A 25,990-nucleotide genomic window follows, 5' to 3' on the forward strand; every position below is an offset into this window, starting at 1 on the left:
ACCAAATATATCCGGTAGACCCGCTGATTCAGCTCATCCTTGACTGCTTACAGCGGCTCCAAATCCGTGGCAAGGAGGTGATCTTTTGCTGGGTACCTGGCCACGTTGGGATACAGGGTAACGACGTGGCTGATAAAGCTGCCAAGGAAGTATGTCCGGATGCTGCTGTCCATCAATGTCCCATCCCGTTGCACTTCATTATCTCATTTTCTGACAGATGCATCATGCGTCAGTGGGAGACCGACTGGTTGCAGGTGTCGGACAACAAACTGCGGTCACTCAAACCGACCACAAAAGCTTGGCGGACTTCGTGTCAGCCTCGCAGCTGGAATGAGTTTTTTCTTACCAGACTCCGCATCGGGCGTAGCCCTTTCACACATAGCTTCCTCCTGCGGGTGGAGAATCCACCTTTCTGTGAAGTTTGTGGCGTGCCGCTTTCAGTTCAGCATATTGTGGCTACGTGTGTCCTGTATACCGATAATAGGCCAGCCTTTGGTCTCGCTGGAGATCTGCCCACCGTCCTCGCAGATACCGATACCAATGTTAACGGAGTGGTGAAGTTTTGTGAACTATCAGGCCTCATCCTTAAACTGGTGGGGAAGGGCGGCAGACTTTAGTACGTTATAAACTGCTCTGCATGTGGGGACAGCCTTCGTCCCCACCCATGAGGTTTCATGTTGATTTTTCGTCAGGGCGCTGATGCCCATGATGTCGAGCGCCCCCTCAACCCAACTCATCATCATCTAACCGCAGCTCGTCTAGTCGATCTGAAAGCCACTCATAGAACATCACAGAATTCCACTCATTGTCGTAATTTTTGTTGACTTTAAGCCATGTAATTGTCTATGCTAAGGTGTCAGCGGTAAACTATGCGTGGAAAATCGGCGTCTCAATCATGCTCCAGTCATCCATTCCCGGCGGTTAGTGGTGACACTCTGCCTGTAACCTCTGCCCGGATTTCAGTAATTGTTATCCGTCTTATTCGTCAGAGCCAGTCGGACAATCCTACAATCGTCTGGAGAGACGCGTGCCTACTCTTCCTGTCGCACTGTTCGCCACAGCGTCACGACTCTTCCTACAGTAACTACGCTACAGCCAACCATCCGTGCGATCTCTCCGTATAATGTTCCCGTGTCTCTAAGTACAAAATTGGATGTAGATGTAGGCTCATAATATACGTAGCCGCCTTATCCAAGTAACTGGTGGTCATAATTGAAGTGCAGCCACTCACGGTGGTCGAGTATGGGCTGTAATTATCACATGGCAGCAAAACTTAGTAGATGTGCTAACGGATTAATCCAGGACAGATTTACGCTGCAAAAACACCCGCCAGATTAGCCGAGAGCGCTAATGCGCTGCTTCCTGGACTCGGGTAGGCGCTCCGGCCCCGGAATGAATCCGCCCACCGGATTAACGACGAGGGTCGGTGTGCCGGCCAGCCTGGATGTGGTTTTTAGGCGGTTTTCCACATCCCTCTAGGTGAATACCAGAATGGTCCCCACGTCCCGCCTCAGTTACACGACTCACAGACATTTGACACACATCCGCACTTTTCCATGATTCACACTAGACGCAGACAGATGGTGTACTCTGATTCCGTCCCGGGGGGTACGGGGTGGCGGCAGGAAGGGCATCCGGCCGCCCCTTCACATTAACATGCCAAATCCGATTTAACCACGCCAACACCGCGCACAATGCGGGGCCAAGGCGCAAGCGATAGATAGATAGATACGCTGCAAAAATTAGTTCAAATTTTGGCCACCAGGTGCAAATCTGGTGCTGATCAGCTCTCATAAGTGACCCCAGTAGTCATATTGAATAAATTTTGAAAGCAGCGATTACTAATGAAATCAATATTTCTCACTTGATTGACGTTTCTGACCACGTGCGGTATCTAATCCATTACACATGGAAACAATTTTATACGTTTTTCTTGCAATCACTCCACCAGACTTGCATGGTGTGGCCAAGACTCCAACTAATTTTTTTCCAGCGTAAATCGACTCCGCAATAACGCATTAGAGTGTCTGCCAAGTTTCGCTGCCATAAGATAAATATCGACCATACTGGACTTTCATGGGTAGCTGGAGATTATAATGTGGTTGGTCTGTGTGGAACTGTTAAGGTAATAAGATAAATAAGTTGACTGTCAATAGCTTGAATTACCGTTGCTTTGTTGTTTTCCCCAATTGATGGAAGCGAGAATAACTCGCAGGCTGTTGAAATGCTCGTTCGAAAGCTTTCTTCTGATTCCTTAGTTCCCCACCAATCAAAGAGTCATATCAAAAGGAAAAGAAACCTGTAGTGAAACTGGGAACAAATAAGTTTGTTATTTTGTAAATACGGCAACAGTATCTGATCACTAATATTTTTACTATTCAGTTACCGATTTCAATCATTATGATCATCTTGAGACTGATCTAGAGAGGGAAAGTGTGCATGTTTCTGAGAATGGGCGTATAGTAGACTTTCAGCTATTACAGGCAGTATCGTAAAATACATACCTATCTTCATGAAGTTAACAAATATGAAAATAAAATATTTAGCCACAATGATACTATTTGCTTTGCACCTGTGCCCGTGAGTTTTTAAGCCTTTGACATGCTACTGTCAATTAATTTTATTGTGCTGCATGTTTCACATATTTATTTGCAGCCAGCTTTTGTAATTAAACTAATACCTCTCTCTGCACCCATATTAAAACTCTCACTCTCTCTTGAATTCCATTTTGACGTATCCAATCAACTTTTATGCAGACTGTCTAAGGTCAAACATTTCTGACTTCGTATCACGCCTTTGCTAACCGTCTTCGGCCAGTGACATCTAGCGACCACGCCCCCTCAACTGTGTGAACGGTAGTTGTGAGCACAACACGCCAGCGACAATCCTACATTGGGGGTCAGGAATGTTTACCACTTTATCATGATTTTACTGTCTGGCTATATATTTTATTTGCTTACTCTGTTAATTTCATGAAGACAGGTATGTTTTCTAAGCTTCTAGACTGTGTATATTATGATACTGCTTGCAATGGTTGACAGCCTACTACTGCAAACTTTTTTCAGAGACATGTATATTTCCTCTTTTTAGATCAATATGAAGATGATCAGAATGATTGAAACTAAATAGACGTATAAGATAGATATTTGAGATCAGAGACTGTTGTGTTATTTACAGAGTTTAGTAACACTGAATGGCTGTCACCTACATAGTGACGGTCATCCCTCGTCACATATGTACCATGTTGATATAATTAAAGTGCACAGAGATCCTGTGGGGGTTGCAATTATCGTATGGCAGTGAACCTTGGTAGATGTTCTAAACCACGAAAGCGATTTACGCTGGAGAAGAAAATTAGTTCCAATTTTGCCCACCAGGAGCAAATCTGGCGCTGTGAATGCAAGAACATTTCGGAAATATTTCGGTATGTAACGGATTAGGAATGGGATTTGGGCAGAAACGGTCAAATAACAGGATGATTTTATTATTAATCAGCGCTTACACAATATCAGCATTGGAGACATCGTCGAAATGCTGTACAGCGCCAGGTTTGCACCTAGTGGCCAAAACTGGAACAAATTTTTTCCATCGCAAATCGGTTCGGCATTAACGCATTAGCATATCTACCAAGTTTCGGTAACAGCGCACGTTAGACTACTATGGGTAGTTGCATTTTAATTATAACCACTTGGAACGTCGTCAGAACTGAGCTATTAAATGTACTGTGTGCATAGTACTACTTCAACAGTTTTTCAGATTATACCGAGCGAAGTTCCTTCTGAGTCTGCATAAACTTGACGGCAAAGAACTTGTTTCGTTGCTTTTTAGTCCTATGGAAACTAAACTGGTGAGAACCTACGCCCAGCTTAATTTCTCCGAACTGCAGTTGCCGGCGTGAGTTACGGCGTCTCGGAGCGACTGTTTTGCTGCCTCCGCTGCCCAGTGTGCTGGACGGCTTTAACGCGTCTGGACGGAAGCCAGGAGGCCCGCGAGGAGCACGCAATATCGGCAGCGGCCGCGATTTCCTGGAGAATTCCAGCCAGAAACTGGGCGCTGGGAGACAGCTCTGCGGCACATAAAACGTCTCGTGGCCAAGCCGCTACTCGTCAAGTCTTCCACGAGGATACTGGGTGTCCTTTCGTGTACAGTGTGCTAACATACCGCTCGTTGGTTGTGAACGGTGCAGAGCTGTGGAAGGAGCACTTAACTCAGTACGTCTTTTATATGTAAAGTAGTATGTTCATCTGTTGACAAAGACCTTAATGCTGATACCGTTACACCATTGTTGTTTCAGTGGCCTTTGTAGGTTATTCGTTTGGTAAGAGAACATATTCTGGAGTGCAATGCCATCTACTCAGCGAGCTATGTTTTCAAATTCTTATAGCACACAGTACGTGTAGTTCGAAGCTGAAGCCAAATTTTATCATCAAGTACAGTTTAATGCGTTAAAATGATGCTCCCAATTATCCATACGTAAGAATCGAAAAAAAAAAAACAAAAAAAAACCAGATCTCGCACAATTTTCATCTGTTTGCAATTGAGTTTTATTTTAATTTTCACTAGAACGGGAAATGAATCGTACTGTTGAGATGAAGAAGTTCATCAAAAGTCTCGCTCTTCATTTAAAGGGCTTACCTATACTATTACGTACACCGACGAGCCAAAACATTATGACCGCTTGTTTAATAGGATAATTGTCGACTTTTCAAATGTTGTACAGCAGCGATTCTGCTTGGAATGGACCCCGCAAGTCATGGATAGGTTTCCAGAGGTATGTGGCACCAGGTCACTAAATTCCTGCAGATTACGGAACGGTGTTTCCTGGGCACACAGCTAGGTAAAGATCACGGGCATTTGCTGGCTAACACATCATTGTAAGTTCACTATGATGCTCATCAGAGCACTGCAACGCGGTTTTAGGCTTGTGTCGTGGAGAGTTATCCTCCTGGAAGACACCGTCGCCATCAGAAAAGACTTACGCCACGAAGGGACGCAGGTGGTCCGCAATAATGTTCATATAATTACAGAATATATGTATAGCTACCTCGGTTGCATAAAATTGTTGCCAAATGGACCATGATTCCGATAGCACTAAGGCGATCTTCATCAGAACAAAAATTACATTGGATTAACTAGAAAATATAATGACATGGCTCAAAAATACAATACACTTAATAGTTCCATAAAATGTAAAAACAGTGTACTTACATGTAATAACACCATAGGTGTAAAACATCTGAACAAAAATGCTCTCGTCAAATAGAAATTGTCACAAGAACAAAAATTAAACTGTAAAAATGTAACATGTCTGTAAACTGGAATAAAATGTTCCATCGAAATACAATGGCAGTCGCGAAGCCGCTTAGGGCCAAGAACTGCCTCTAAGAGCCGTCTAGACGGCTAACAGGCCAAGGCAGCCACGGGTTGGACACGAAACCAGGTTCGCACCATCTAGCAAGAAGTGATTGAATTACAGACAACAGCAAATGAGGCACTGAGTAGACAATTTTAAACGTTACAGGCAACACAAGAACCAGTGCATGAAAGTAGCAACGTACCTTAACGGTTTTATTTTACGAAGGAAATACAGTTCAAATAATATACATAGAACATATGAAAATGGAAAGGAAAACGATGTTTAAGAGTCTGCATTGAATATCGCCATTCAGGCCATTTTTAATTAGCGGCTCTATACCGTGTAAATAGTTTTAGTTGCGTAATTGCAACTGTTTGTTAAGAATGTGACCGTCCTTCGACGATAGGTGTTCAAAAATCTCTAGTTCTTGTAAGATGTTAAGCCTAAAGCCTTTTTTCTCCGAGTGCAAGATCTGGATATCTTTAGGATTATGAAGTAAACGCCGTATCCTGTAAGAAATTGGACCCAGAAATGGTAAAGATAAATTTTTTTTCTTTTCATTAGGTTCATTATTAGCAAGAATTCCAAAGAGGATGTTTGATCTGCAACTGGAGGGGAAGAGGCCCAGAGGAAGACCAAGAGATAAATGGGTGAAGGGAGTGAAGGAATGTGTGACGAGAAGAGGAGAGAACTGGACGAAGGTGGAAGAGGGGGAATGGTGGAAAGACAGAACACGATGGAGAGGCTTGTGTTCCCGACAGACCCAGCCAGTGGCTGGAAACTGTCCAAGATGATGATGATGATGATTAGCAAGGCCTAGGGTGGTGACTCTTGTTGGTTTTCCAAATAAAAATACTGTCTACTATAGAAGGACCATAGACATTATTGAAAGCAACAGTTTTAATCAGACTGATTTCAAAATTGAAATTTTCAGAAGAAAGGGGGTTGGAGGTGGCTCTATGGCTCAAATGGTTCAAATGGCTCTGAGCACTATGGGACTCAACTTCTGAGGTCATTAGTCCCCTAGAACTTAGAACTAGTCAAACCTAACTAACCTAAGGACAACACACACATCCATGCCCGAGGCAGGATTCGAACCTGCGACCGTAGCGGTCTTGCGGTTCCAGACTGCAGCGCCTAGAACCGCACGGTCACTTCGGCCGACGGTGGCTCTTTGAATAGATGAACGAAAACAGGCCATCTTATGAGAATGCGGGAGTACTGAAGTGAATGGTATAATTCGATCAGAAATGGTTTCTTTACGAAAGATATTGTAGCTAATAGTGTCGTCTACTGTCGTAAGAGTGAAATCCTGAAAGTTTAATTGCTGGAACTCATTTCCGTGTTCACAGGTGAATGAAATATTTTCATGAAACTTGTTAAACGTATTAAAATGTCTATCAGTACCGTGTTTACGCCCTTTATGAATGATCAAAATGTCATCGACGTATATAGCGTTAAAAGAATGCCTACAGCTGAGGCTGAAAAATTATTGAAAAATTTTCTTCTAAGGAATTAATGAACACATCTGCAAGGATTCCTTCTATGGTGTTCCCCATTCCAAGGCCATCTAGTTGCTGATATAATATCCCATTAAATTAAAAATAATTGTATTGTACTACAATAAGAAGTAAACTCATAAAGTCGGAGATTTGCTCATCAGATGAATCTTTCTTGAAAGAACGGAAATTGTTTTCTGCTATGTAAAAGGCTTCAAGTACCGGCACATTTGTGTGAAGATGTTTTATGTCAAAGGAAATTAATTGCGTACTCTACCACAGTGAAAGTATTTGATTTTATATACTAAATATTGACTACTGGAAACAGAACAATTGCTATGGGAAGCTAACAATTCTTTCAACATATCTTGCAATGTTCACAATTCAACTTTCGCTGACCATTTGTTAATCACAGGACATAATCATAAACATGTAAAAGACGTCCAGATCTTGAACTCGGAGGAAGAAGGCTTTAATCTTAGCATCTTAGAAGAGCTACAGATTTTTTAACACCTATCTTCGAAGGACGGTCTGATTCTTAACGAACTGTGGCAATTAAACAAGAAAAACGTTTTTCAGGGTATAGAGCTGCTAATCGAAAATGGCCTGAATGGCGGTACTCTCCTCAATGTAGACTCATAAACATCGTTTTCCCTGCCATTTTCATATATTCTATGTACATTATTTGAACTGTATTTCTTTTGTAAAATAAAACCGTTAAGGTTTATTCTAACTTTCATGCATTGGATCCTGGTGTTGCCTGTAATGTTTAAAATTGTCTGTGCAGTGCCTCATTTTCTGTTGTCTGTAATTCGATAACTTCTTGCTTCTCGTAGATGGCGCGAACCTGCTTTCGTGTCCAACTCGTGGCTGCCTTGGCCTGTTAGCCGCCTAGTCGGACGGTAGCGGATATTTGATGCAGTTCTTGGCCCTAAACGGCCTCGCTTCTGACATTACATTTCGATGGAGCATTTTTCTCCAGTTGACAAACATGCTACATTTTTACAATTTAATTTTTGTTCTTGTGAAATTTCTACTCGACGAGAGCATTTTTGCTCAGATGGTTTTCACCCACGGTGTGATTACATATAAGTACACTGTTTGTACCCTTCATGGAAGTAATCCTATTAAGTATAATATATTTTTGATCCTTGTCATTATATTTTCTAGGCAATCCTATGCAACTTTTATTCTGATGAAGACCGCCTTAGTGCTGTCGAATCCATGGTCAATTTGACAACAATTTTATGCCACCTAGGTGGCTATACATACGTTCTGTATGTAAGTTAACGCACGGTTGCTGGTCCTCAGCCAGTAAAAATGATTAAAATTTCAATGTTCACATAGTTCACAGCTGTCGTGGTGTCTTCGAGAACAATATAGATCCCATAGAAGCCCAATTAGATGTAACCAATAGCCTAATTTTGTTCTCGCCGGCCTGCATCTGTGGGGCGCTGCACGTTTCAAGCAGCCATTAGCCTGGATGACTGCGTGTAAGAACCAAACCATCGACCTTGTGTAACAAGAAATGCCATTCATTCGTCCGGCGACACGTTTCTATTGATCCACGGTGAAAACTCAGAGATACTCGGCCCACTGCAATCGTAACTGACGATGTCGTTGGATCAACACAGGAACACAGAGGGTGTGATGTGCAGCTCCACGTTCAATAACGGTCTTTGAATGCTGTACTAAGAAACACCTGTGCCAGCACCAACATTGTACTCTATCGTCAGATCTTCCGCAGATGGCTTCTTATCCTGGATTATACAGTGGGGGAACCTCCGACTTCTACGTTATGTGATGAGACTTGGACGCCAATACCACACGGCCTACTCTTTATTTCACCATCCTTGAACCACTTTCCATAGGTGCTCACGACAGTAGTACGCAAACAACCGACCGGGTTCGCCTTTTCAGAGGTTCTTGTTTCCAGCCACAGCGACACAGCGACATGCCCTTTAACAAAACCACTTAAAGCAGTGGATTTACGCATTTCCGGCCCGTATCTTTGCCATAATGACTTCCCATTCTTCTCTCTTCCACTTGCAGTCTTTCCTTACTGCGTCACTAGCCGGCAACACTACAACACTATCTGAAGGCATTCAGCCTAACATTGGACAGTGGTCCTAATCCTTTGATTGATCAATGTAAAAACAAGACATTGTTTAGCGCCGTTTCCAGAAACCTCGAAAAGTTCTCGACCGATAAACTTCAAATTTGTACGCGTAAATCTAATAACAGTGTATGATGATAATGATATTTGGTTTTTTGTGGCGCTCAATGGCGCTGTTATCAGCGCCCGTACAAATTCCAAATCTTTGCTGAGTCCAATCTCGCCACTTTCATGGATGATGACGAAATGATGAGGACAACACAAACACCGAATCATCTCGAGGCATTGAAAATCCCTGACTTCGTCGGGAATCGAACCCGGGACGTCGTGCTCGGGAAGCGACAACGCGCCAGCGAGACTACGAGCTGCGGACAAGTAACAGCTTCGATAAACATAGACTATATATATATATATATATATATATGTATATATATATCGACAGAAGGGGGGAGGAGGTGGTGGATAGAGAGGGGAGGAGGAGATGGACAGAGGGGGGGGGGGCAGGAGAAGGTGGACAAATAGAGGAAGTACGTTAGTACATATATCCGATTCCCACACATATTTACCAACTGCGGACTATTTCCAGGTTCGCTAGTTCTCGTATAATTCAACATTGTCTTGAATAATAACCAACTGGCTGCTCTTGTAAATTTACTTAACGAGCGGTTTCGTAACTTGGAAGCCACATCATCAAGTTCGATATGTTAAATAATTACATTGAACTTGCGACTTGTTCGGAACTGATAATTACAGTTGGCAGGAATGAAGCTGGTCTTACGTTCTCTCCAGTTAAGTTTCCAGAGGACTAAAAAGAAACGAAGATGTCTACTTGTGGCTGTGATTATCCATCATGTGACTAACATGTTCCTTGTGTACAGGTGTCTGAGCAATGTGTCACGTTTCCTACCATGAATAGCAGTTTATTTGTCCTGATATACAGGCTCTTGTGCAAAGACTTTGCCATTTCAAATCGAAATTATAGCGTCTACTTTGGAAACGAAACAATATTACGAACACGGTACCTACCAAGATAATGTGAATTATATGTGCTGTATTCATTATCAGATCTATCAATGTCATCCGTGACCTGAAAACCTGAGAGCATTTTGGAAACCGCCGCTAACACACAGTTCTTGGGAGATAAATAATTAACATGCCCCAATAACCCATTTACTTTCTGACAAACGTTTCTAATGCAGGACCGCAGTATTGAACATTTTCCGTGTCCTACCTTTGTCTGTGTGTTGCACAGCTGCAGCATAATGATACAAAATGTTGTATATCCCTGACGAGAACTATCACGTTTAAAATACGAGATGACCTACTGACGGAAGCCTGAGCTGCGTTATGGCGTTGTACTGGTAAATGGCGTCTAATTATAGTTTTTCATGTCGTTTAGGTGAAACAAGTAGCAGACTAAGGTTCATTGGGTACTGAGAAAAGTAGTCTGTCTGCAAAGAAGGTTTGATTATAAAACCCTTCTGCTACCAGCCATAGAAAATTGACAAAGTTTTTGGGAGGCATAGCAAATTGTACTAGAAAGCCAGAATCTAGTTCGTCAGCTTGGTTGTGGACGTAAATGAATGAGAATGGGGCTGCGGCACAAAAACTACTCGAATAATAACAAAGTCTACGTGTCACAATTCTATTTCCAGAAACAAATGACAGTGGATGTTGAACGTTTACAGAGGAGGCTGAAAAGTCTCAGCTGGCAGACCAATATTAAGTAAGGAAGGGAAGAAAGTACAAGACAGCATATCGCTGTCGTAGGAACGCCTACGATAAGATTAAGAGAGTGGTTTTTCGATTTATAACTCATGAAGTAGTTCATGGGTGAACGTTCGGAGTTCATTGTCCAACGGGCACAGTATTGCGGCAAGCGACCACGTTGCCATCAGATACACTGACGAAGAAAATTGTAAAAAAGAACAGCAAAAAATATCGCAAAATATTTTTAAATGGCGTTAAATTGTAAATAATCAAATGTCCGAAAAGGAAACAGATGTTTCAGATGCTTGGGATGTTTTCAAAACTTATTTTGCAGTGTTCTGTTTCTGTTTGTACTCCGGGTGGTGGGGGGGGTGGGGTGGGGGGGGGGGAAGGAAATGGAAATTATAATGCGACGCTGAGTAGGACCGCAGCAGAGACACTTGCCGTTGTGTTTGTTCTTCTCTGAGGCGACGGGGAGGCGAGTGATCTGCTCGAGTGGTCTGTCAACACAGCAACAGGATAGCTGAGCGGGGGTAGGAGTGGGCCGCCGTTAGACTGTGCCCCGGCCTTGCCCGAGTTGTCAGCTTCCCGGCTGGCTGATGTGGCTGTTTGGTAGCCGCCTTGCAGGCGCGGAGCAGCCGGCCGCTTCCAACGTCTGTCCTTGGGCACAGTCAGTACGCGGACAACAATCGACCCACAACAAAGGGTCAGGTTTGTCGGATAACGCAAGTGCGGCAGCAGCGCTACCTCTGTTAAGCTTTAAGGCGAAAAACCACTGAAAACTCCTGTATCTTTGAGTCAAACGTCAATTGCCTGTAGTGCTTCCAAACGGATACAGACAGGCTATTGTTTATGCATCTACATACAGGCCGGCTCATGGGAATCAGTAAGTTACAGTTTATCTTATTATACGATTTCACGCATACTTACAGTAATATAACGTATAGACAACTGTTCTACACACATTGCTACCACCTAAAACCCAAGCACAAAAAATGGTTCAAATGGCTCTGAGCGCTATGGGACTTAACTTCTGAGGTCATCAGTCCCCTAGAACTTAGAACTAGTTAAACCTAACCAACCGAAGGACATCACACAAATCCATGCCCGAGGCAGGATTCGAACCTGCGACCGTAGCGGTCGCGCGGCTCCAGGCTGTAGCGCCTAGAACCGCTCGGCCACTCCAGCCGGCAAACCAAAGCACAAGGATATTTCTTAAAAAGTATTTGACAAAATGACTTTCGTCATTGGCTATACATTGGTGAAGACGTCCACGGAAGCTTTTCATTATATTCTAAATTATTTATTGAGGAATGACTATCTATTCTGGATTGCGGCATTCATCGGTTTTGTGGAGTCATCGTGGGGAAAAAGTGATCAGGGTCTAGAAGATGACGTCACTGGCCAAGGGATGTCACTGAATCGTGTGAGCAATCGATGCGGAAAGTGGCGTACCTCAGTGTAGTCATTGAATTACAAGCCGTATGGGGTGTAGTCCAGCCGTCTTAAAATCATTTCGCATTTACACGATAATGTACCTGAAGCTATGGAATAAGGAAACAGTTAATCGTGGCTGCATACCGTTCATAACTGCAGTCACTGTCTGATCATTGTTGCCTTAAAAGAAAAGGCCCAATGATTGCAATAGGCTATCCAGTTACACATCAGACGACGACCTTTGGGCTACCCCTGGCATTTTCAAGAATCAACTGCGCGTTTTCTTCCGATTAATATAGGAAATACTTTGCTTTAACAAACCCATTCAGATGAAAGTTTTCCTCACCAAACATCACAAGATTTGTTAGAAACGCATTACTCTAGTGAAGTATGTGCAGTAAGGTTGTGCACAAATTGAGCCTCTTCACTTTATCTTCTGGCCGTAACTGTTGAGCCACTTGCAGCTTATAAGGACGAATCGTTAAATCCCCTTTCTCAATCCTCTGCAAAGACGTGTGAGAGATTTGTAATATTCAGGAAAGGCGACTGGCAAATCGCTGTCTGCTTCGTTGCATAGTTGCTCAAACTCGCCACATATTTCCCTGAGCTCTAACTGTCATTTCAGGTCTTTTATGCTTCACATAGGCTATATAATCTGTCTCATGACACTGTTTTCCCCACATAGAGTTTGTTCCTCCTCCTGAAAGGCGAATCTCTCTCTCTTCTACGGCGCATTTCGGACTGGTCAGCCGAAAAGCTCTGCACACGACAGGACTATTTTCACTGCCTCAATGCGCACCTGTCTTCCCAACGTTTCCTACTGAACTGAATGGCATACTATGTGAATCACATTAGATGCACTGGATAGCGCGAGCACATCTACAGATTAACAGGGTGGCGAATTGAAAACGTATTATTCCATTGCGCCACTTTGGCATACACTCCGCCAGCCCTGATAATTGATATCATTATCATAGTTTTGCTGTACTATCCGACTGCATAATTGGCAAGGGAAGAATGAGTATATGTCTCCGAGGCACCGTTATCCCTCTCATCTTATACTCAATATCCCTACGCGAGACGTACGAGGGGAGTTCAACAACTATTGCAAGACAGTGTTTTCCTTTTTGAAAACAGTTCGGTTTTATTTAGGATGCCAATACACCATTTTATTCTCCACTCCTTTGGCTATATAACCCTATTTTTCAACATAATCTCCGTTCAATGCAACGGCCCTACGCCACCTCACTGTAAAGGCCTTTACGCGCGCATGGTACCACTGCGCTGGTCAACGTCGGAGCCAACGCCTTTCTGCATCAGTAACTTCCCCTTCATCCACGTACTGCACCCTTCGTTCGGCCAAATAGATGAAAGACAGATGGCGTTAGATCAGGGATGCTTGGTGGATGAAGAAGAACAGTCCAGTGAAGGTCCGTGAGCTCTTCTCGGACGCCCACATTTGAGGCCCTGCGTTGTCGTGGAGAAGAAGTTCGTTTGCATTTTTGTGGTGACGAACATGATGAAGTCGTTTCTTCAGTTTCCTAAGGACGACATAAAACAGACTAACCCCTTCGGAGTCGTAGGGGACAGTCGCCATGACTTTACCGGAGGAAGGTATGGCTCTGACCTTTTTTTTTTTTTTTGGAGGAGAGATGATGTGGCGCAATTCCATGGACTGCCATTTTGCTTTCGGTTCGAAGTAATGAACCCTTGTTTCATCGCCTATCAAGACGTTTGACGAAAAATTGTGACGATGAGCTTCGTAACGCGGTCCGCCGCTCGTGGTCTCGCGGTAGCGCTCTCGCTTCCACGCGGGGTCAGGTATTTTCACCTGCCCCGAGATGAGTGCTTGTTGTTGTGTCGTCTTCATCATCATCATTCATACCCATTACGGTCGGAGGAAGGCAACGGCAAACCACCTCCATTAGGACCTTGCCTTCTATGGCGGTGCGGGCCTCCCGCATCGTTCCCCTACGCTCTGTTAAGCAGCATGGGTCTTCATTTCCATTTTCGTAACGTGCAAGAAACTCCGCATGGATGACCCTTCGTTTCTCTTTGTTGTCTCCTGTTAGGCGGCGAGGAACCCAGCAGGCAGACGCCTTTCAGTACCCCAAATGGTGGGAGAGTGTGTCAGCTCTACCAACAAACTCATCTAGTTGTATAGTGAGGTGTTTGATTGTGATCAATAGATCCGACTGAACGTGCTTTTGTTTATTGCTAGTCTCCGAAAATATTCTGCAAACGCCTACGAATGGTTTTCCGCAAAAAGAAATTCAGTGACAGCTTTCTGCTTGGAACACACCTCCATTACAGACACCATTTTGAAGGCTACGTATAGTGCCGCCACCTATCGAAACTTCATGAGAAACTTCATGAAATTACGGGGCCTGGTGCCAGGGTATTCCATGATGTCCCACAACAAAGTCCACGTTTTTTAAACCGGAACTGACGGAGGAAAAACGTATTGCATTACTTATTAAACACCGCTGGTACGACGACGGCATCATAATAGTCACACAGTCTTCCTGAAATACAGTCCCCTAAACGCTCCCATCATAGTTGCTTGAGGACTACGTTGCCTTTTTTCCAATGTTTCCCATTTTTCCCATTTCTGTTACACTATCATGAGGGCAATATCGACCTGTTACGAATCTACCAGTGCATCTCTGAAATCGTTCGATGTCAGTTGCCATGATCACTTGATAAGGAAGCAGTCACTGGAATAGCAGATGTCCTCTATGCAGTCTCCTTCACAAATGCACTGCATTTTCCCAGAATCTTTCCAACAAATCTAACTCTTTCAATCGCCTTACCTAATACTAACTTCGTTTCTTCTCATTTAAAATCGAATCTTAGTATTGCTCAACATGTTCTCCTCTAATGTTTAGTATCTACCATAGGTTTGTGTTTGGTACAGTCGTTAATTGCAGTTTATCTGCATTCAAACAGAATTGCTGTTCATTAAACCAATTGAACATTAATTCTTTTAGACAAACAGTAACAGAACCAATCACTTATTACCTAGAGAGTATAACCATATTTTGATTTGAAGGGGAAGATGTGACTGTCGCACACCTGTCTCAAATCTAGGAACACGGAGAGGAACTGTTCACTTGCATCTACTTTTAATCACATATCATGTATGAATAAAGCATGCTATGTTAAGCACGAGTGATTTTTCCTGAGCTCACGCTGAGTCTTTCAGAGTAGTTTCTTTTCCTTCGGAAACTTCATAATGTCTCAGCTTAGGATATACTGTAGGATCATACATTAGAAACAATCAGTGCATCCTATTTTTCACACATTGTTTTTCAAACAGGAATTGCTGTGCCGGCACACGTTCAAGGGAATGGTCCAATAGGACACGATGAAAGCTACTTTGAAATATTTGACACAGAAAGAATATACTGAAAGAAATTCACTGTAGAAATTTTCTCAGATAGGGTCCACAGGAAGTATTTTTTAAAAATAAAATATTTGGTTAGTCATTTATGTCTCACGAAGAACCATTTATAACAGCGCTTTATACAGCCCTTCCTGCGTAGCGCGTGAATCGGCGATTAAGCGTTCGCAGTAGTGACGAGAGATCTTAGCCCGATATCCATAATGCACACACGCGAATTTTAAGCACTTAAACCACACCAAAATTGTCTCAAATATTTAAGCCGTGGATAACTGGCAGTACATGTCAACAGGTGAGCTGCTGCAGATGTAAGTTTTACACGACTACCAGAGGAAAGATAATCAAGGCAGTGTACGATGTTTCATTATGGACGACTTCCATCATTCGGGACTTTAATTTGTTGACACAAAATATGTTGCAACAATTCCTGTAGCAGAATTCTTACGATAATTTTTGAATAATGTATATATTACTAACAATGAAACATTTCCCTGTTTATTCCCTGTAGATGCCAAAAACAAACAAAACAATGGGAAGCGCCTATTGTATGTTGAAAACGAACATTTATCTCACACCAGGCACACCCTTCAGAAGCAAAGTAATGCATTCAGGCAGTTCACAGTAATTACTAGCTTTCTTTAGACTTAATTAGGACGATGGAAGAAATATTAGTGTGCGTTCTGTGCGTATTTTGCTGGGTACCACGCATACTTAGTCGAATTCGTACAACATGGTGATGCAAACTGACAATGCACCAATCTCTGAATTTTTGCAGTACTGTTCCGCTGATGAGAAAGAGCTGTCGGAAATTATATTTTCTGAGAATTTCCAGGGAAATGCTTTCATCGTAGAAAAATTTATTTTATCGAGAGGCCGAATCACATTATTAGTTCCGGGTGGAACCCGAACTACATTAACAGTATTATTGTCTTCCTACAAACAGAAGTGTTGTTACGCACAGGGAAAGAGTCCAACAAAACCAATGAATTATTTTCTGCAGTTGGTAAGAAGACACTTCGGATGTAATGCTGAATATTATCCTCCCCCATTTTTGCAGATTTTGCTACGTCGGTTACAAGATTTTGAATAGTAAACTGTCCTTTTCCTTTATTTTTGGCCCCAATTTCCCTTGAGGCTCCCCAAAACAGATATACAGCTACGGAAATAGTAATCCGCTGAACTTTGTTACCGGCATTATTGTATATAAATGTGTCATAGCATTCATTGTCTGTACACGCGACTCTACCTTTTTTTCGTAGTTCTTGCACGAGATCTGATTGACTGGCAGTTTGGTGAATAACAAGAATCGTCATGTTCCCATCAGCTGTGGATTCCTCTATAGTATTACTTATTAATGACATCTCCTTTACACGTTTTTTACGAGTTTTTTGGGCCTATTTCGATGCTAGCTGACTTCTCTTGGCCAGGAATGCTCCTTTCGCATGTGCTGGTCTGCTTTTTATGTCCTACCTGCTCCGTCCGTCAGGGGTTGTTTTGCTGCCTAGGGAGCAGAATTCTTTATTTTCACCTAACTTGCGATCACCAATGCTGATACTAAGTTTCTTGCTGTCCTCATTTCTGATACTTCTCATTACTTTCGACTGTCTTCGATTTACTGCCAGTCCATATTCTGTACTCATTACACTCTTCTATGTATTCAGCAGTTTCTGTAATTCTTCTTGACTTTAACTGAGGATAGGAATGTCGTCGAATCTTTTCATTGATATCGTTTCACCTTGAATTTTAATCTCAATCTAGAATCTTCCTTTTATTTCCTCATTGCTTCTTCGATGTGTAGGTTGAATAGTAGGGGCGAAAGGCTACATACCTGTCTTAGATTCTTCTTAATCGATCACTTCGTTATTGGTTTTCCACTTTTATTGTTCCTTCTTGGCTCTAGTACAGGCTGTATATTGTCCGTTTTTACCTATACCTTACCCCTACTTTTTTCAGAATTTCGTGCACCATTATACATTGTTGAATGCTTTCTCCAGGTCGACAAATTCTGTGAATATGTCTTGATTTTTGTTTAGTCTTGCTTCTATTCCGAACCGCAACGTCAGATCTACCTCTTTGGTGGCTTTACCTTTCATAAAGCCAAACTTATCACCCTCTAACATATCCTCAATTTTCTTCTCCATTATTGCGTATATTATTCTTGTAAGCAAGTTGGATGCATGAACTATTAAGGGGCGTGCTCGTAAAAATGAAAAAAAAAATTTGGAAAAAAATTTTTGGGCCTTGGAAAAAGCATTTTAAGCTGATTACAAAAATTTATAGTTTATGGGCATTATCGTTTTCCGTTCATTCTAAATTTGAGGTTGAACATAATGTTGCACAGGGGCCACACCCATCTGTCAGCTTGAAGTACGCCAGAATGCGTGATGCATTATTTTGTTCTCCAGTTATTTCCGTCGTTAGTTACGGATCGTTAACATAGGTGTATTCTAGAAGGAACCAAAGTACAGGCATGTCTAGAAGGCTATATGGTTCGAATTTAAACATAGATCTGAGAATATTTGATTTCGGAATTACATACGCGTGTGGTTTTGTAGTTGTTATACGTTGTTTTTTTCTGTGTGTGTGTTTCCTGTGCTACAAATGCCGAGAGTAAAGAAATTTAGCCCCAAACGAAAGTTTCGCGGCAACCAGTTCCAAATGTAACCGAATTATACACATCAGTTGCTTCAAAAGTCGCTCGCGGTAACTGTGTCTACAGGCTGCGCTTCTAGACATGAGCTTTCGCTTTCTGAATGTAATAAGAACACGCTTAGTAGTATTGTGAGCAGCAGTAATGACGGAAATGTTATTGTGAAACTAAATATGCTGTCAAGACTTGAGGAGTGCTGTGAAATGTATGTACCGCAATTGTGAAGATGGTATTGACGTTTCTGAGGACATTTCAATAATGAGGGGTCTTTCAAATTGCTTAGTAATTGCCTGTAACTCGTGTAAGGTGCACAGTGATACTATGAAAAGGCCAATAACTGATAGTCGACATTACATTGTAAATGTTCAGCTTGTTTATGTAATGCGATGGTTTGGAAGGGGAAGGAGAGCTGCCAAGACATTTTGTGCAGTGATGGATTTTCCTTCACCTCCAGTGAGGTTTGACAGATACAATAAATTAATACATAATGTTTTGTGGTGAACATTCAATGAAAGGAGCAGCAGAAGAAGCAGTAGCCTTGTCTGAGAATATACGAGGCCTGTTCAGAAAGTAAGCTCCGATTGATTGCCAAATTGAAACCACAGTGAACATCAGAAATGTTTTACTTGTAACAATTAGCTACACCTTTCAGCTGCTTCTTTACGTAGTCGCCGTTCTGACTTAGACTTTTGTCATAGCGTTGTACCAACTTTTCAATAGCCTCATCATAGAAGGTAGCCGCCAGTGCTTTCCGCCAATTCTCCACGCTGGCCTACACCTCGTTGTCTGTGTCAAAATGTTGTCTTCAAAGACAGCGGTTCATGTGACCAGAGATGAAACTCAGGGGGAGACAATTGCGGACTGTATTGTGGGTAATCTCACATTTCCATTTGAAAACGATGCAGGAGCATCTTCATTGCCCCTGCAGAATGCGGCTGAGAATTGTCTTGAAGAAGAAACAGCACGACAGTTATGTAATGTTAGCTGCATAGCTTCAGGCGAAATTTCTCACCAGGCCCTCGTACTTGGCGGCAGACACTATTTTCTAGACATCTTTACGCACTCACTGCGAGCTCAGAAATGAGAAGAGCGACGTGATGCTAACTGGGGTTATACTAGAGACACTACCCAACACATCTGTGCAAAGCTTTATCGGATTTTCATAGTCGTTTCCATTTCGCGACCGATCGGAGCTTACTTTCTGAACGCCCCTCGTAGACATTGTAGCAGCATTTGATGGATCTTGGCAGAAGAGAGGTCATATGTCTCTGAATGGGGTTGTAACTGCCACATTTATTGAAATTGGTAAGATACTAAATTATTAATGTCCAACAAAGCACTGCCAGGATTGTTCAAGTAAATTTATTGGCACCCATGTTTGTGTAAAGAACTCTGATGGCCCAAGTGGGAATATGGAAACGAAAGGAGTTCTATATTTTTTAGAAGATCAGAGGTCAGTTGTGGTGTGAGGTATGTAAGCTACCTTGGGGATGGAGACTGTAAAGAACACACTACTGCTGTTAATGACAAATCATATGGGGACACACTGATAGAAAAGCTTGACAAGAAAGAAGGGGAGCTCGGCTGAGAAAATGATATAAAGACTTCACTGGAAAAAGACTGTCAAAGGGAAAACACATATGTGGTCCAGGTCGTCTTACAAACGTGAAACTGATTCTTTGACTCAATATAATGGACTAGCAATAAGGAGAAATGTAGGAGATTTGGAGAACATTAGACGAGCTATTTGGGCAACATAGTTTCACATTGTGTGAACAGACTAAACCGCACAGCATGGTTTGTGTCCAAAAGGGGAAGATTCGTGGTTCAAGTACTGGTTGAGCAATGCTACAGGCATACAATCTACCCACAAGCATTTCTTACCACTTGCTGTAATGTAGGCAATTAGGCCTATATATCGGGATCTGGCAAATGAAAATATACTTAGGAAATGTATGCATGGTCTCTCTTTGAATGCAAATGAAGGTTTCTACAGCAGTATGTGGGAGAGAATACCCAAAACTGTATTTGTTGGGCTGACAGTGATGAAGATTAGTGTAATGCATGCAATAATAACATTCAATGATTGTGCTGTTTCAAGGATCAATGTTATGAAGAAATTGAACATCCAGACAGAAAGGAATATGGCTTCAGCTCTAACTGCTATTGATAAGTGGCGGGTAACCGAAGGGGAGACAGCTTCAGAAGCTGCTCCCAAGGAGTCAAGGATAAAGAAAAGAATGAAGAGAAAGAGTATGGAGGGCAAGGGAACAGGAGGACAAAGTGAGTATGCAGCTGGAATGTTCTAAACGAGCATAGTGCTAAGTTAATAAATCTGTAAATCTTCTTTTGCGATTTACCGAAAACTTGAATTTTCATCTTTCAGGTACACGTTTCTCCTGAGTGACTGAAGTTAAACTCACAAACATTGCTACAGATATTTAGGATGACATCCTCTATTTCCCTTGCCTATTATTTCCTGAAAAATTTATAACATGATGACGTAGTCGGTGATATCTGAGCTACATATTTCAATGTTCTCGTTGTATTAAAATAAATTACTTGTCTTTTTCACAGATTAGCATCAGAGAAGGAAACTGAAGGCATAAAACACTTACGCGAATGTTGTCTGTTCTCTGACTCTTTTTCCTAGTTGTGCAGTCAGTGGTTCCTAAGAAAATGGTACCGCAGTGAAATGATGTTCCGTTTCTTATACTATTATAAATGCTGTTGTCAGTACCAAAATATAATAAATAACTCAATGATTTTTTGGGAAATGCTTTGACTAATGACCCTAATTGTGTGTAAGAATTTTGAGCTATCTCTCATTTATAGATCAGTTGCACTATAAGGGTGAATATAATACTAAAAATGCAGCACGTTCAGGGTCGCGTCCCCTTAAGCTGATTGCGCAATAATCCTACACTTGTCGGCTCTTGCAGTTTTCGGATTGGTCTGAACTAGTGTCCGCAAAAACATTCAGTGTTACGGGTTATATTATACAGGCATACTCTTATATCTTTCACATGAATAATTACTTTACACCAAAAGTGATAAGTTATAACCACATTGAAAAACCCGAAATTCTTTTGTGCGTTCATATTACAATGTTCGCACCATTAAAAGTTTCTTTTCAAGGTATAATTAACTGTTAGACAGAGCACCTCCGCTGAAAAGCACTCGCGTATTCAAGCCCGCTAAAAGGCTTTCGTTAAAAGACTTCTCCAGTTTCACTTGTGAAAATATGGGGGACGAGGAAGTTGCAATGCAATTTTGACGAACATTCCTCTCCAAGATGAAGATATTACACTCGTCGTCTGTGAATATTGTCATTGCTAGGGAACATACATGTGAGTGAAAAACTGATTTACTAAAATCAAATAAAAATCTCAAGAATAATGGCAAGTAGCAAAGCACTGTCTCGAATGCGAGAAGACTTCTGCTGTGAAGTCAATGATGCACGAATGACATGCAGTCACTTGTAATGGCAGGCGTGTCTGCTGAAAACTCACTCCCGTGAAGAACAGTGGGTGGTACATAAGCGCCTCGTCACCTCAAATACAACAACTGAGGAAAAAAAAATCGCCTTGGAGAGAAAGGAATGAAAAATTCTCTCATCATTCGGGTTATCTGTTTTTATTTGTGTATGTAAAATGGTATAAAACAGTTTAGAAGTCTGCAACTAGTTATGGAGCAAAGAGATCGTGATAAATAAAGCCTAAGTATTAAAGTGGCACCTTTATTTAATAAAAGGTCTGTGGTGGCGACTATGAAGATGTTTTATAATATTTTACCAGTTATTACGTACTTTTTATATGCCAATATTGTTTTTTAATCATCAGATGTACTAAGTATGTAATAAGGTACTGGCCATATGCCACTTACAGCAACTGCCTATAAATGAGATGTGTGACCTTATTGAATATATATGTGTCTCATCTAATTGGCCGTAAATCAGCTAGAGCGAAAATGTTACTCCTTCCTCTTCTTCTTGAGCCAGTGCTGAATGATGGCATCTTCTATATTCCATTCATTTTACTTGCTTCTGTTGCCGTCACATACCAACATTGTAGCTGTTATCTACATACAATCTATTAGCATATTTTGAGGCCATCCTCTTATTCACTTAGGTCTTCCAAAAGCACTTTACTATACCGTCTATCGCAGTCTTATCTCTTACGAGGCAAGATCACCGTCATTTGAACTTGGTAGCTCTCCCGAAGATTCTAAGCCAGCAACCGTGAGGTTTCCAGAATGAGATTTTCACTCTGCAGCGGAGTGTGCGCCGATATGAAACTTCCTGGCAGATTAAAACTGGGTGCTGGACCGAGACCCGAACTCGGTACCTTAGACTTTCGCGGGTAAGTGCTCTACCAAGTAAGCTAACGAAGGACGACTCAGGACCCGTCCTCACAGCTTTTAATTCCGGTAGTATCTCGTTTCCTACGTTCCAAACTTCACAGAAGCTTTTCTGCGAACCGTGAGGTTGTCGCAGGCTGAACGGCTCTTATGCTGCAGTAATCACTGTGCCGTAACAAAAATAAAACAAAAATAACGCCTTTTGCTAATAAGATGAAAAGTAGTACGTTTTTAACTGATATTATAAACACAATGCTGTATTTCTCTTCCTAGAGCTACGAAATTGCGGGGATGTCGACGGCACAGTTTGACCTGCCGTCACGACCAGGGTGACACATTTTCATTTTCTATAGTATTATGACAGGTTAGTCTAGGTTCTACTGTGCAACGAACCAAGAACACATCCATGCAAACCTTTGAGGTCAGCTATTGTCATACTGAAATACTCTATTGCTCAATCATACTCGTCATGAAAATGTAGAAGACAGGAAGCAAAATCACCTCTTTCTATTAAACCAATATGCAAGTTTCTCAATTTAGCCGCAATTCCGTAAAAGGTGGTATAGGTGATGTACGGTATTAATGGTCAGGACTTTTCAGCCGAGGTTTCGCTAGTTAAGCTAACCTTGTCATCGATTACCTTAATGACTGGGCTAGGATTTCTACGCACCTGTTTTCTCTGAATCTCTCGTAGAAGTTGTCCGACGAAACGGGTCTTATGGCTCACTGGATTCTTCATAAGACGCAGACAGTGTGTCTGTGATTATAAATGAACGTGCCGGTAGCTAATTTACTTGAAATAGATCCCGGGATGCCATTACGATGGGTTTATTTAAAAAAAGCGTAAAACGGCAACCGTTTAACATTGAGAAACGATTCATCTCAGAAAATTAATAAAATTCGAGGGCATGATACTACCTACTATCACACAAGAACAGGCACCGAATAACTACATGCTACGGACTACTGGCGAGATTGATGCACAGCCTAAATTTCTTGCTCGTATTATAGAACTTCGTAGCTCTTCGAACACCTTCGATAATTTAACAATGAGCATATGTCTATTGAATTTACTAGTTTAATGCATAGCGATATATGCTATTAAAGAGCTGATGACCCGTAGACTCATACTAGTTTACGCCATGTTAAAAGCAGGCTTTAATTACTAATATATAATAAATAAAGTTCTGAATTTTGCGCCAGAAGGCTAATAGATCCCCTAAGAATTGACTGCCAAGCAAGATTCGCTCTCAAAGCTGGCGTACTTCTCCCAATTTCCATGATTCCCTAGCATACCACATAGTCCCCTCACAGCCATCGTATTTTGTAGCTATGCTTAAGGTGGAAACTTGCTTCTGCTGTCTGCCGAGTTCTAGTAAACGTAAAATTTAGAAAATAAAATACGTAAAAAAGCAGGACGAACGTCACAAGGATAAGACCTGCTCTCTGAAAACGTAGAAATAATCACCCTGTTTTATGTTCATGGGGACCTGAAAGTCTGGGCTCTACTTTTGGAAATAAAAATACCTCAAAAATATCACAGATCCACATCTAGTCTGAATAACACTCTCCATACCTGTAGGTTAAACGCCTCCCAAGAGACTTAGGTTCGATTCCCGGCATTGGTACAAATTTTCATTCGTCGCTTCAGTCTCCATATGTACATCATTGATGTTTGAGAGTTGAAAGGTCTCTTCAATAGTACAGTTTTATTTGAATAAACCCTCTGAACCTGGGATTCAAGCAGGGTCCCCTCCTTCATTCGATGCTGAGGTGCTATTCCAACATATTTGGAGAGCTTCTGCAATGCTGTTTTCGTTTATAGGGAATACTGAGTGGGCTGAGAAGTGAATGTGAGTTTGGACTGGCGAAAGAGGCGTGCTATGGTAGTCTCTGCAGCTGTGTGAAGCCAGTACAGAGAGGCGTAGTGTTTAGAGACCTGGGTTCGGATCCTGGCCTTAGAACAAATGTTCGTTCGTCGCTTCAGCCCGCATATAGACATCATAGATGTTTGAGACCTGAAAAAAAAACTATGAGTGGCTGCATTTACTTAACGCTCCAGTCATTAGTTCATAACAGAAAGGGCAAAAACTAATCTAAATCTTTCATTAAATAATTCGGGTCTGGGACGTGTCATTGTAAAACACTAAAGCGACTCGATCTAAACGTCAGCAGTTTAGCTGTTTTAGTGTTTTACAACGATGTAGCCTAATAGACAAAATGATTTTAGGCAAGATGATACTGGCTGTCGAAGTCTACAAACTAATGTAATTGGTTTGCATCCAAATGAAAAGTACATAAATTGTTCTACTATTCGAGTAACAACGAGTTTTGTCCAAGGAACAACTCCAGCAAAATTCTTCTCACCTTGTTACGTCATAAGAGCTAAGATATGGCCGAGCAGTTGTCATTATCTTGGCTCTGAGCACTATGCGACTTCACTTCTGAGGTCATCAGTCGCCTAGAACTTAGAACTAATTAAACCTAACTAACCTAAGGACATCACACACATCCATGCCCGAGGCAGGATTCGAACCTGCGACCGTAGCGGTCGCTCGGCTCCAGACTGTAGCGCCCAGAACCGCAGGCCACTCCGGTCGGCCTGTCATTATCTTATTTAGAGTAATTAGAGATTATGAGACATAATAGGAAACTGACGACACTGCATGCGTACAAACGATAATGATACAGAAGATTCCTGGACGGATTTACGGGTGTACTGCGAGGGTACGGAGCTACATTATTAGCGGTGAGAGACATATTCGGACAGACACACAGTTTTGTATTCACTTGAGAGTAGTGCATAAACATGTACCGAAACGTCCACTTGTGCTACGTCGCAGAGAATATCTGGACGCTGAGGCACAATACTCTTTGCAATGACAGAAATTTCAGACTGAGACAAAGGCAGTTAATGGGCTTTGATTTACATTTTATGGAGTTACAATAGGAGGAGGTATTTAATTATATAGTTTCTAGTACAAAACCTGAAGATGAGAGCTGCCACACACTGAAAGTATTGTTGTTGGAAATGAAGAAAAATTTATATCGTTGAATTCTGTAATTGAAGTATATGGGCCGAAAAAGGCTTAGTATCTTGCTTCTGGCAACGGGTGGAAACAGATAAAAATTAGTTACGTTTACTGCATATTTAAGAGGAATAATAACAGTTGTTTGGGAGAAAGGATGTGAGCACGAAAATGACAGTGGAAGAAATCATTCTTTGATTCTTTGACACTAGTAAGAAAGAGATCGTGGGAGAATTTGGGAATAAGATACACTACTGAAGGTGAAGCATTGCAAAGATTCCTTATTTAGAACGAAAATAGGAAAAATATGACCTTCAAAGAAAGACAAAAGAAAAGAGAGGAAGATGCATACGTGGACTTCAAAGGTAAAGAAAGGAGAAAATTTTTAGAAACAATAGAGTTGATTTTGTGGTACACTGGAATATCTTCGT

General features: G+C 41.8%; 1 protein-coding gene across 1 annotated transcript in view; it reads right to left on the reverse strand.

Moving 5' to 3' along the window:
* Positions 1–25,990, reverse strand: part of LOC126204156 (uncharacterized) — a 1,030,415-nt gene that overhangs the window by 530,989 nt on the left and 473,436 nt on the right. The window contains exon 8 of the mRNA XM_049938564.1: positions 1,927–1,932. Coding sequence (XP_049794521.1) covers positions 1,927–1,932 — 6 coding nt within the window. The remainder of the gene's footprint in view (positions 1–1,926; positions 1,933–25,990) is intronic.

The sequence above is a fragment of the Schistocerca nitens genome, chromosome 9 (assembly GCF_023898315.1).
Source record: "Schistocerca nitens isolate TAMUIC-IGC-003100 chromosome 9, iqSchNite1.1, whole genome shotgun sequence".
NCBI lineage: Eukaryota > Metazoa > Arthropoda > Insecta > Orthoptera > Acrididae > Schistocerca > Schistocerca nitens.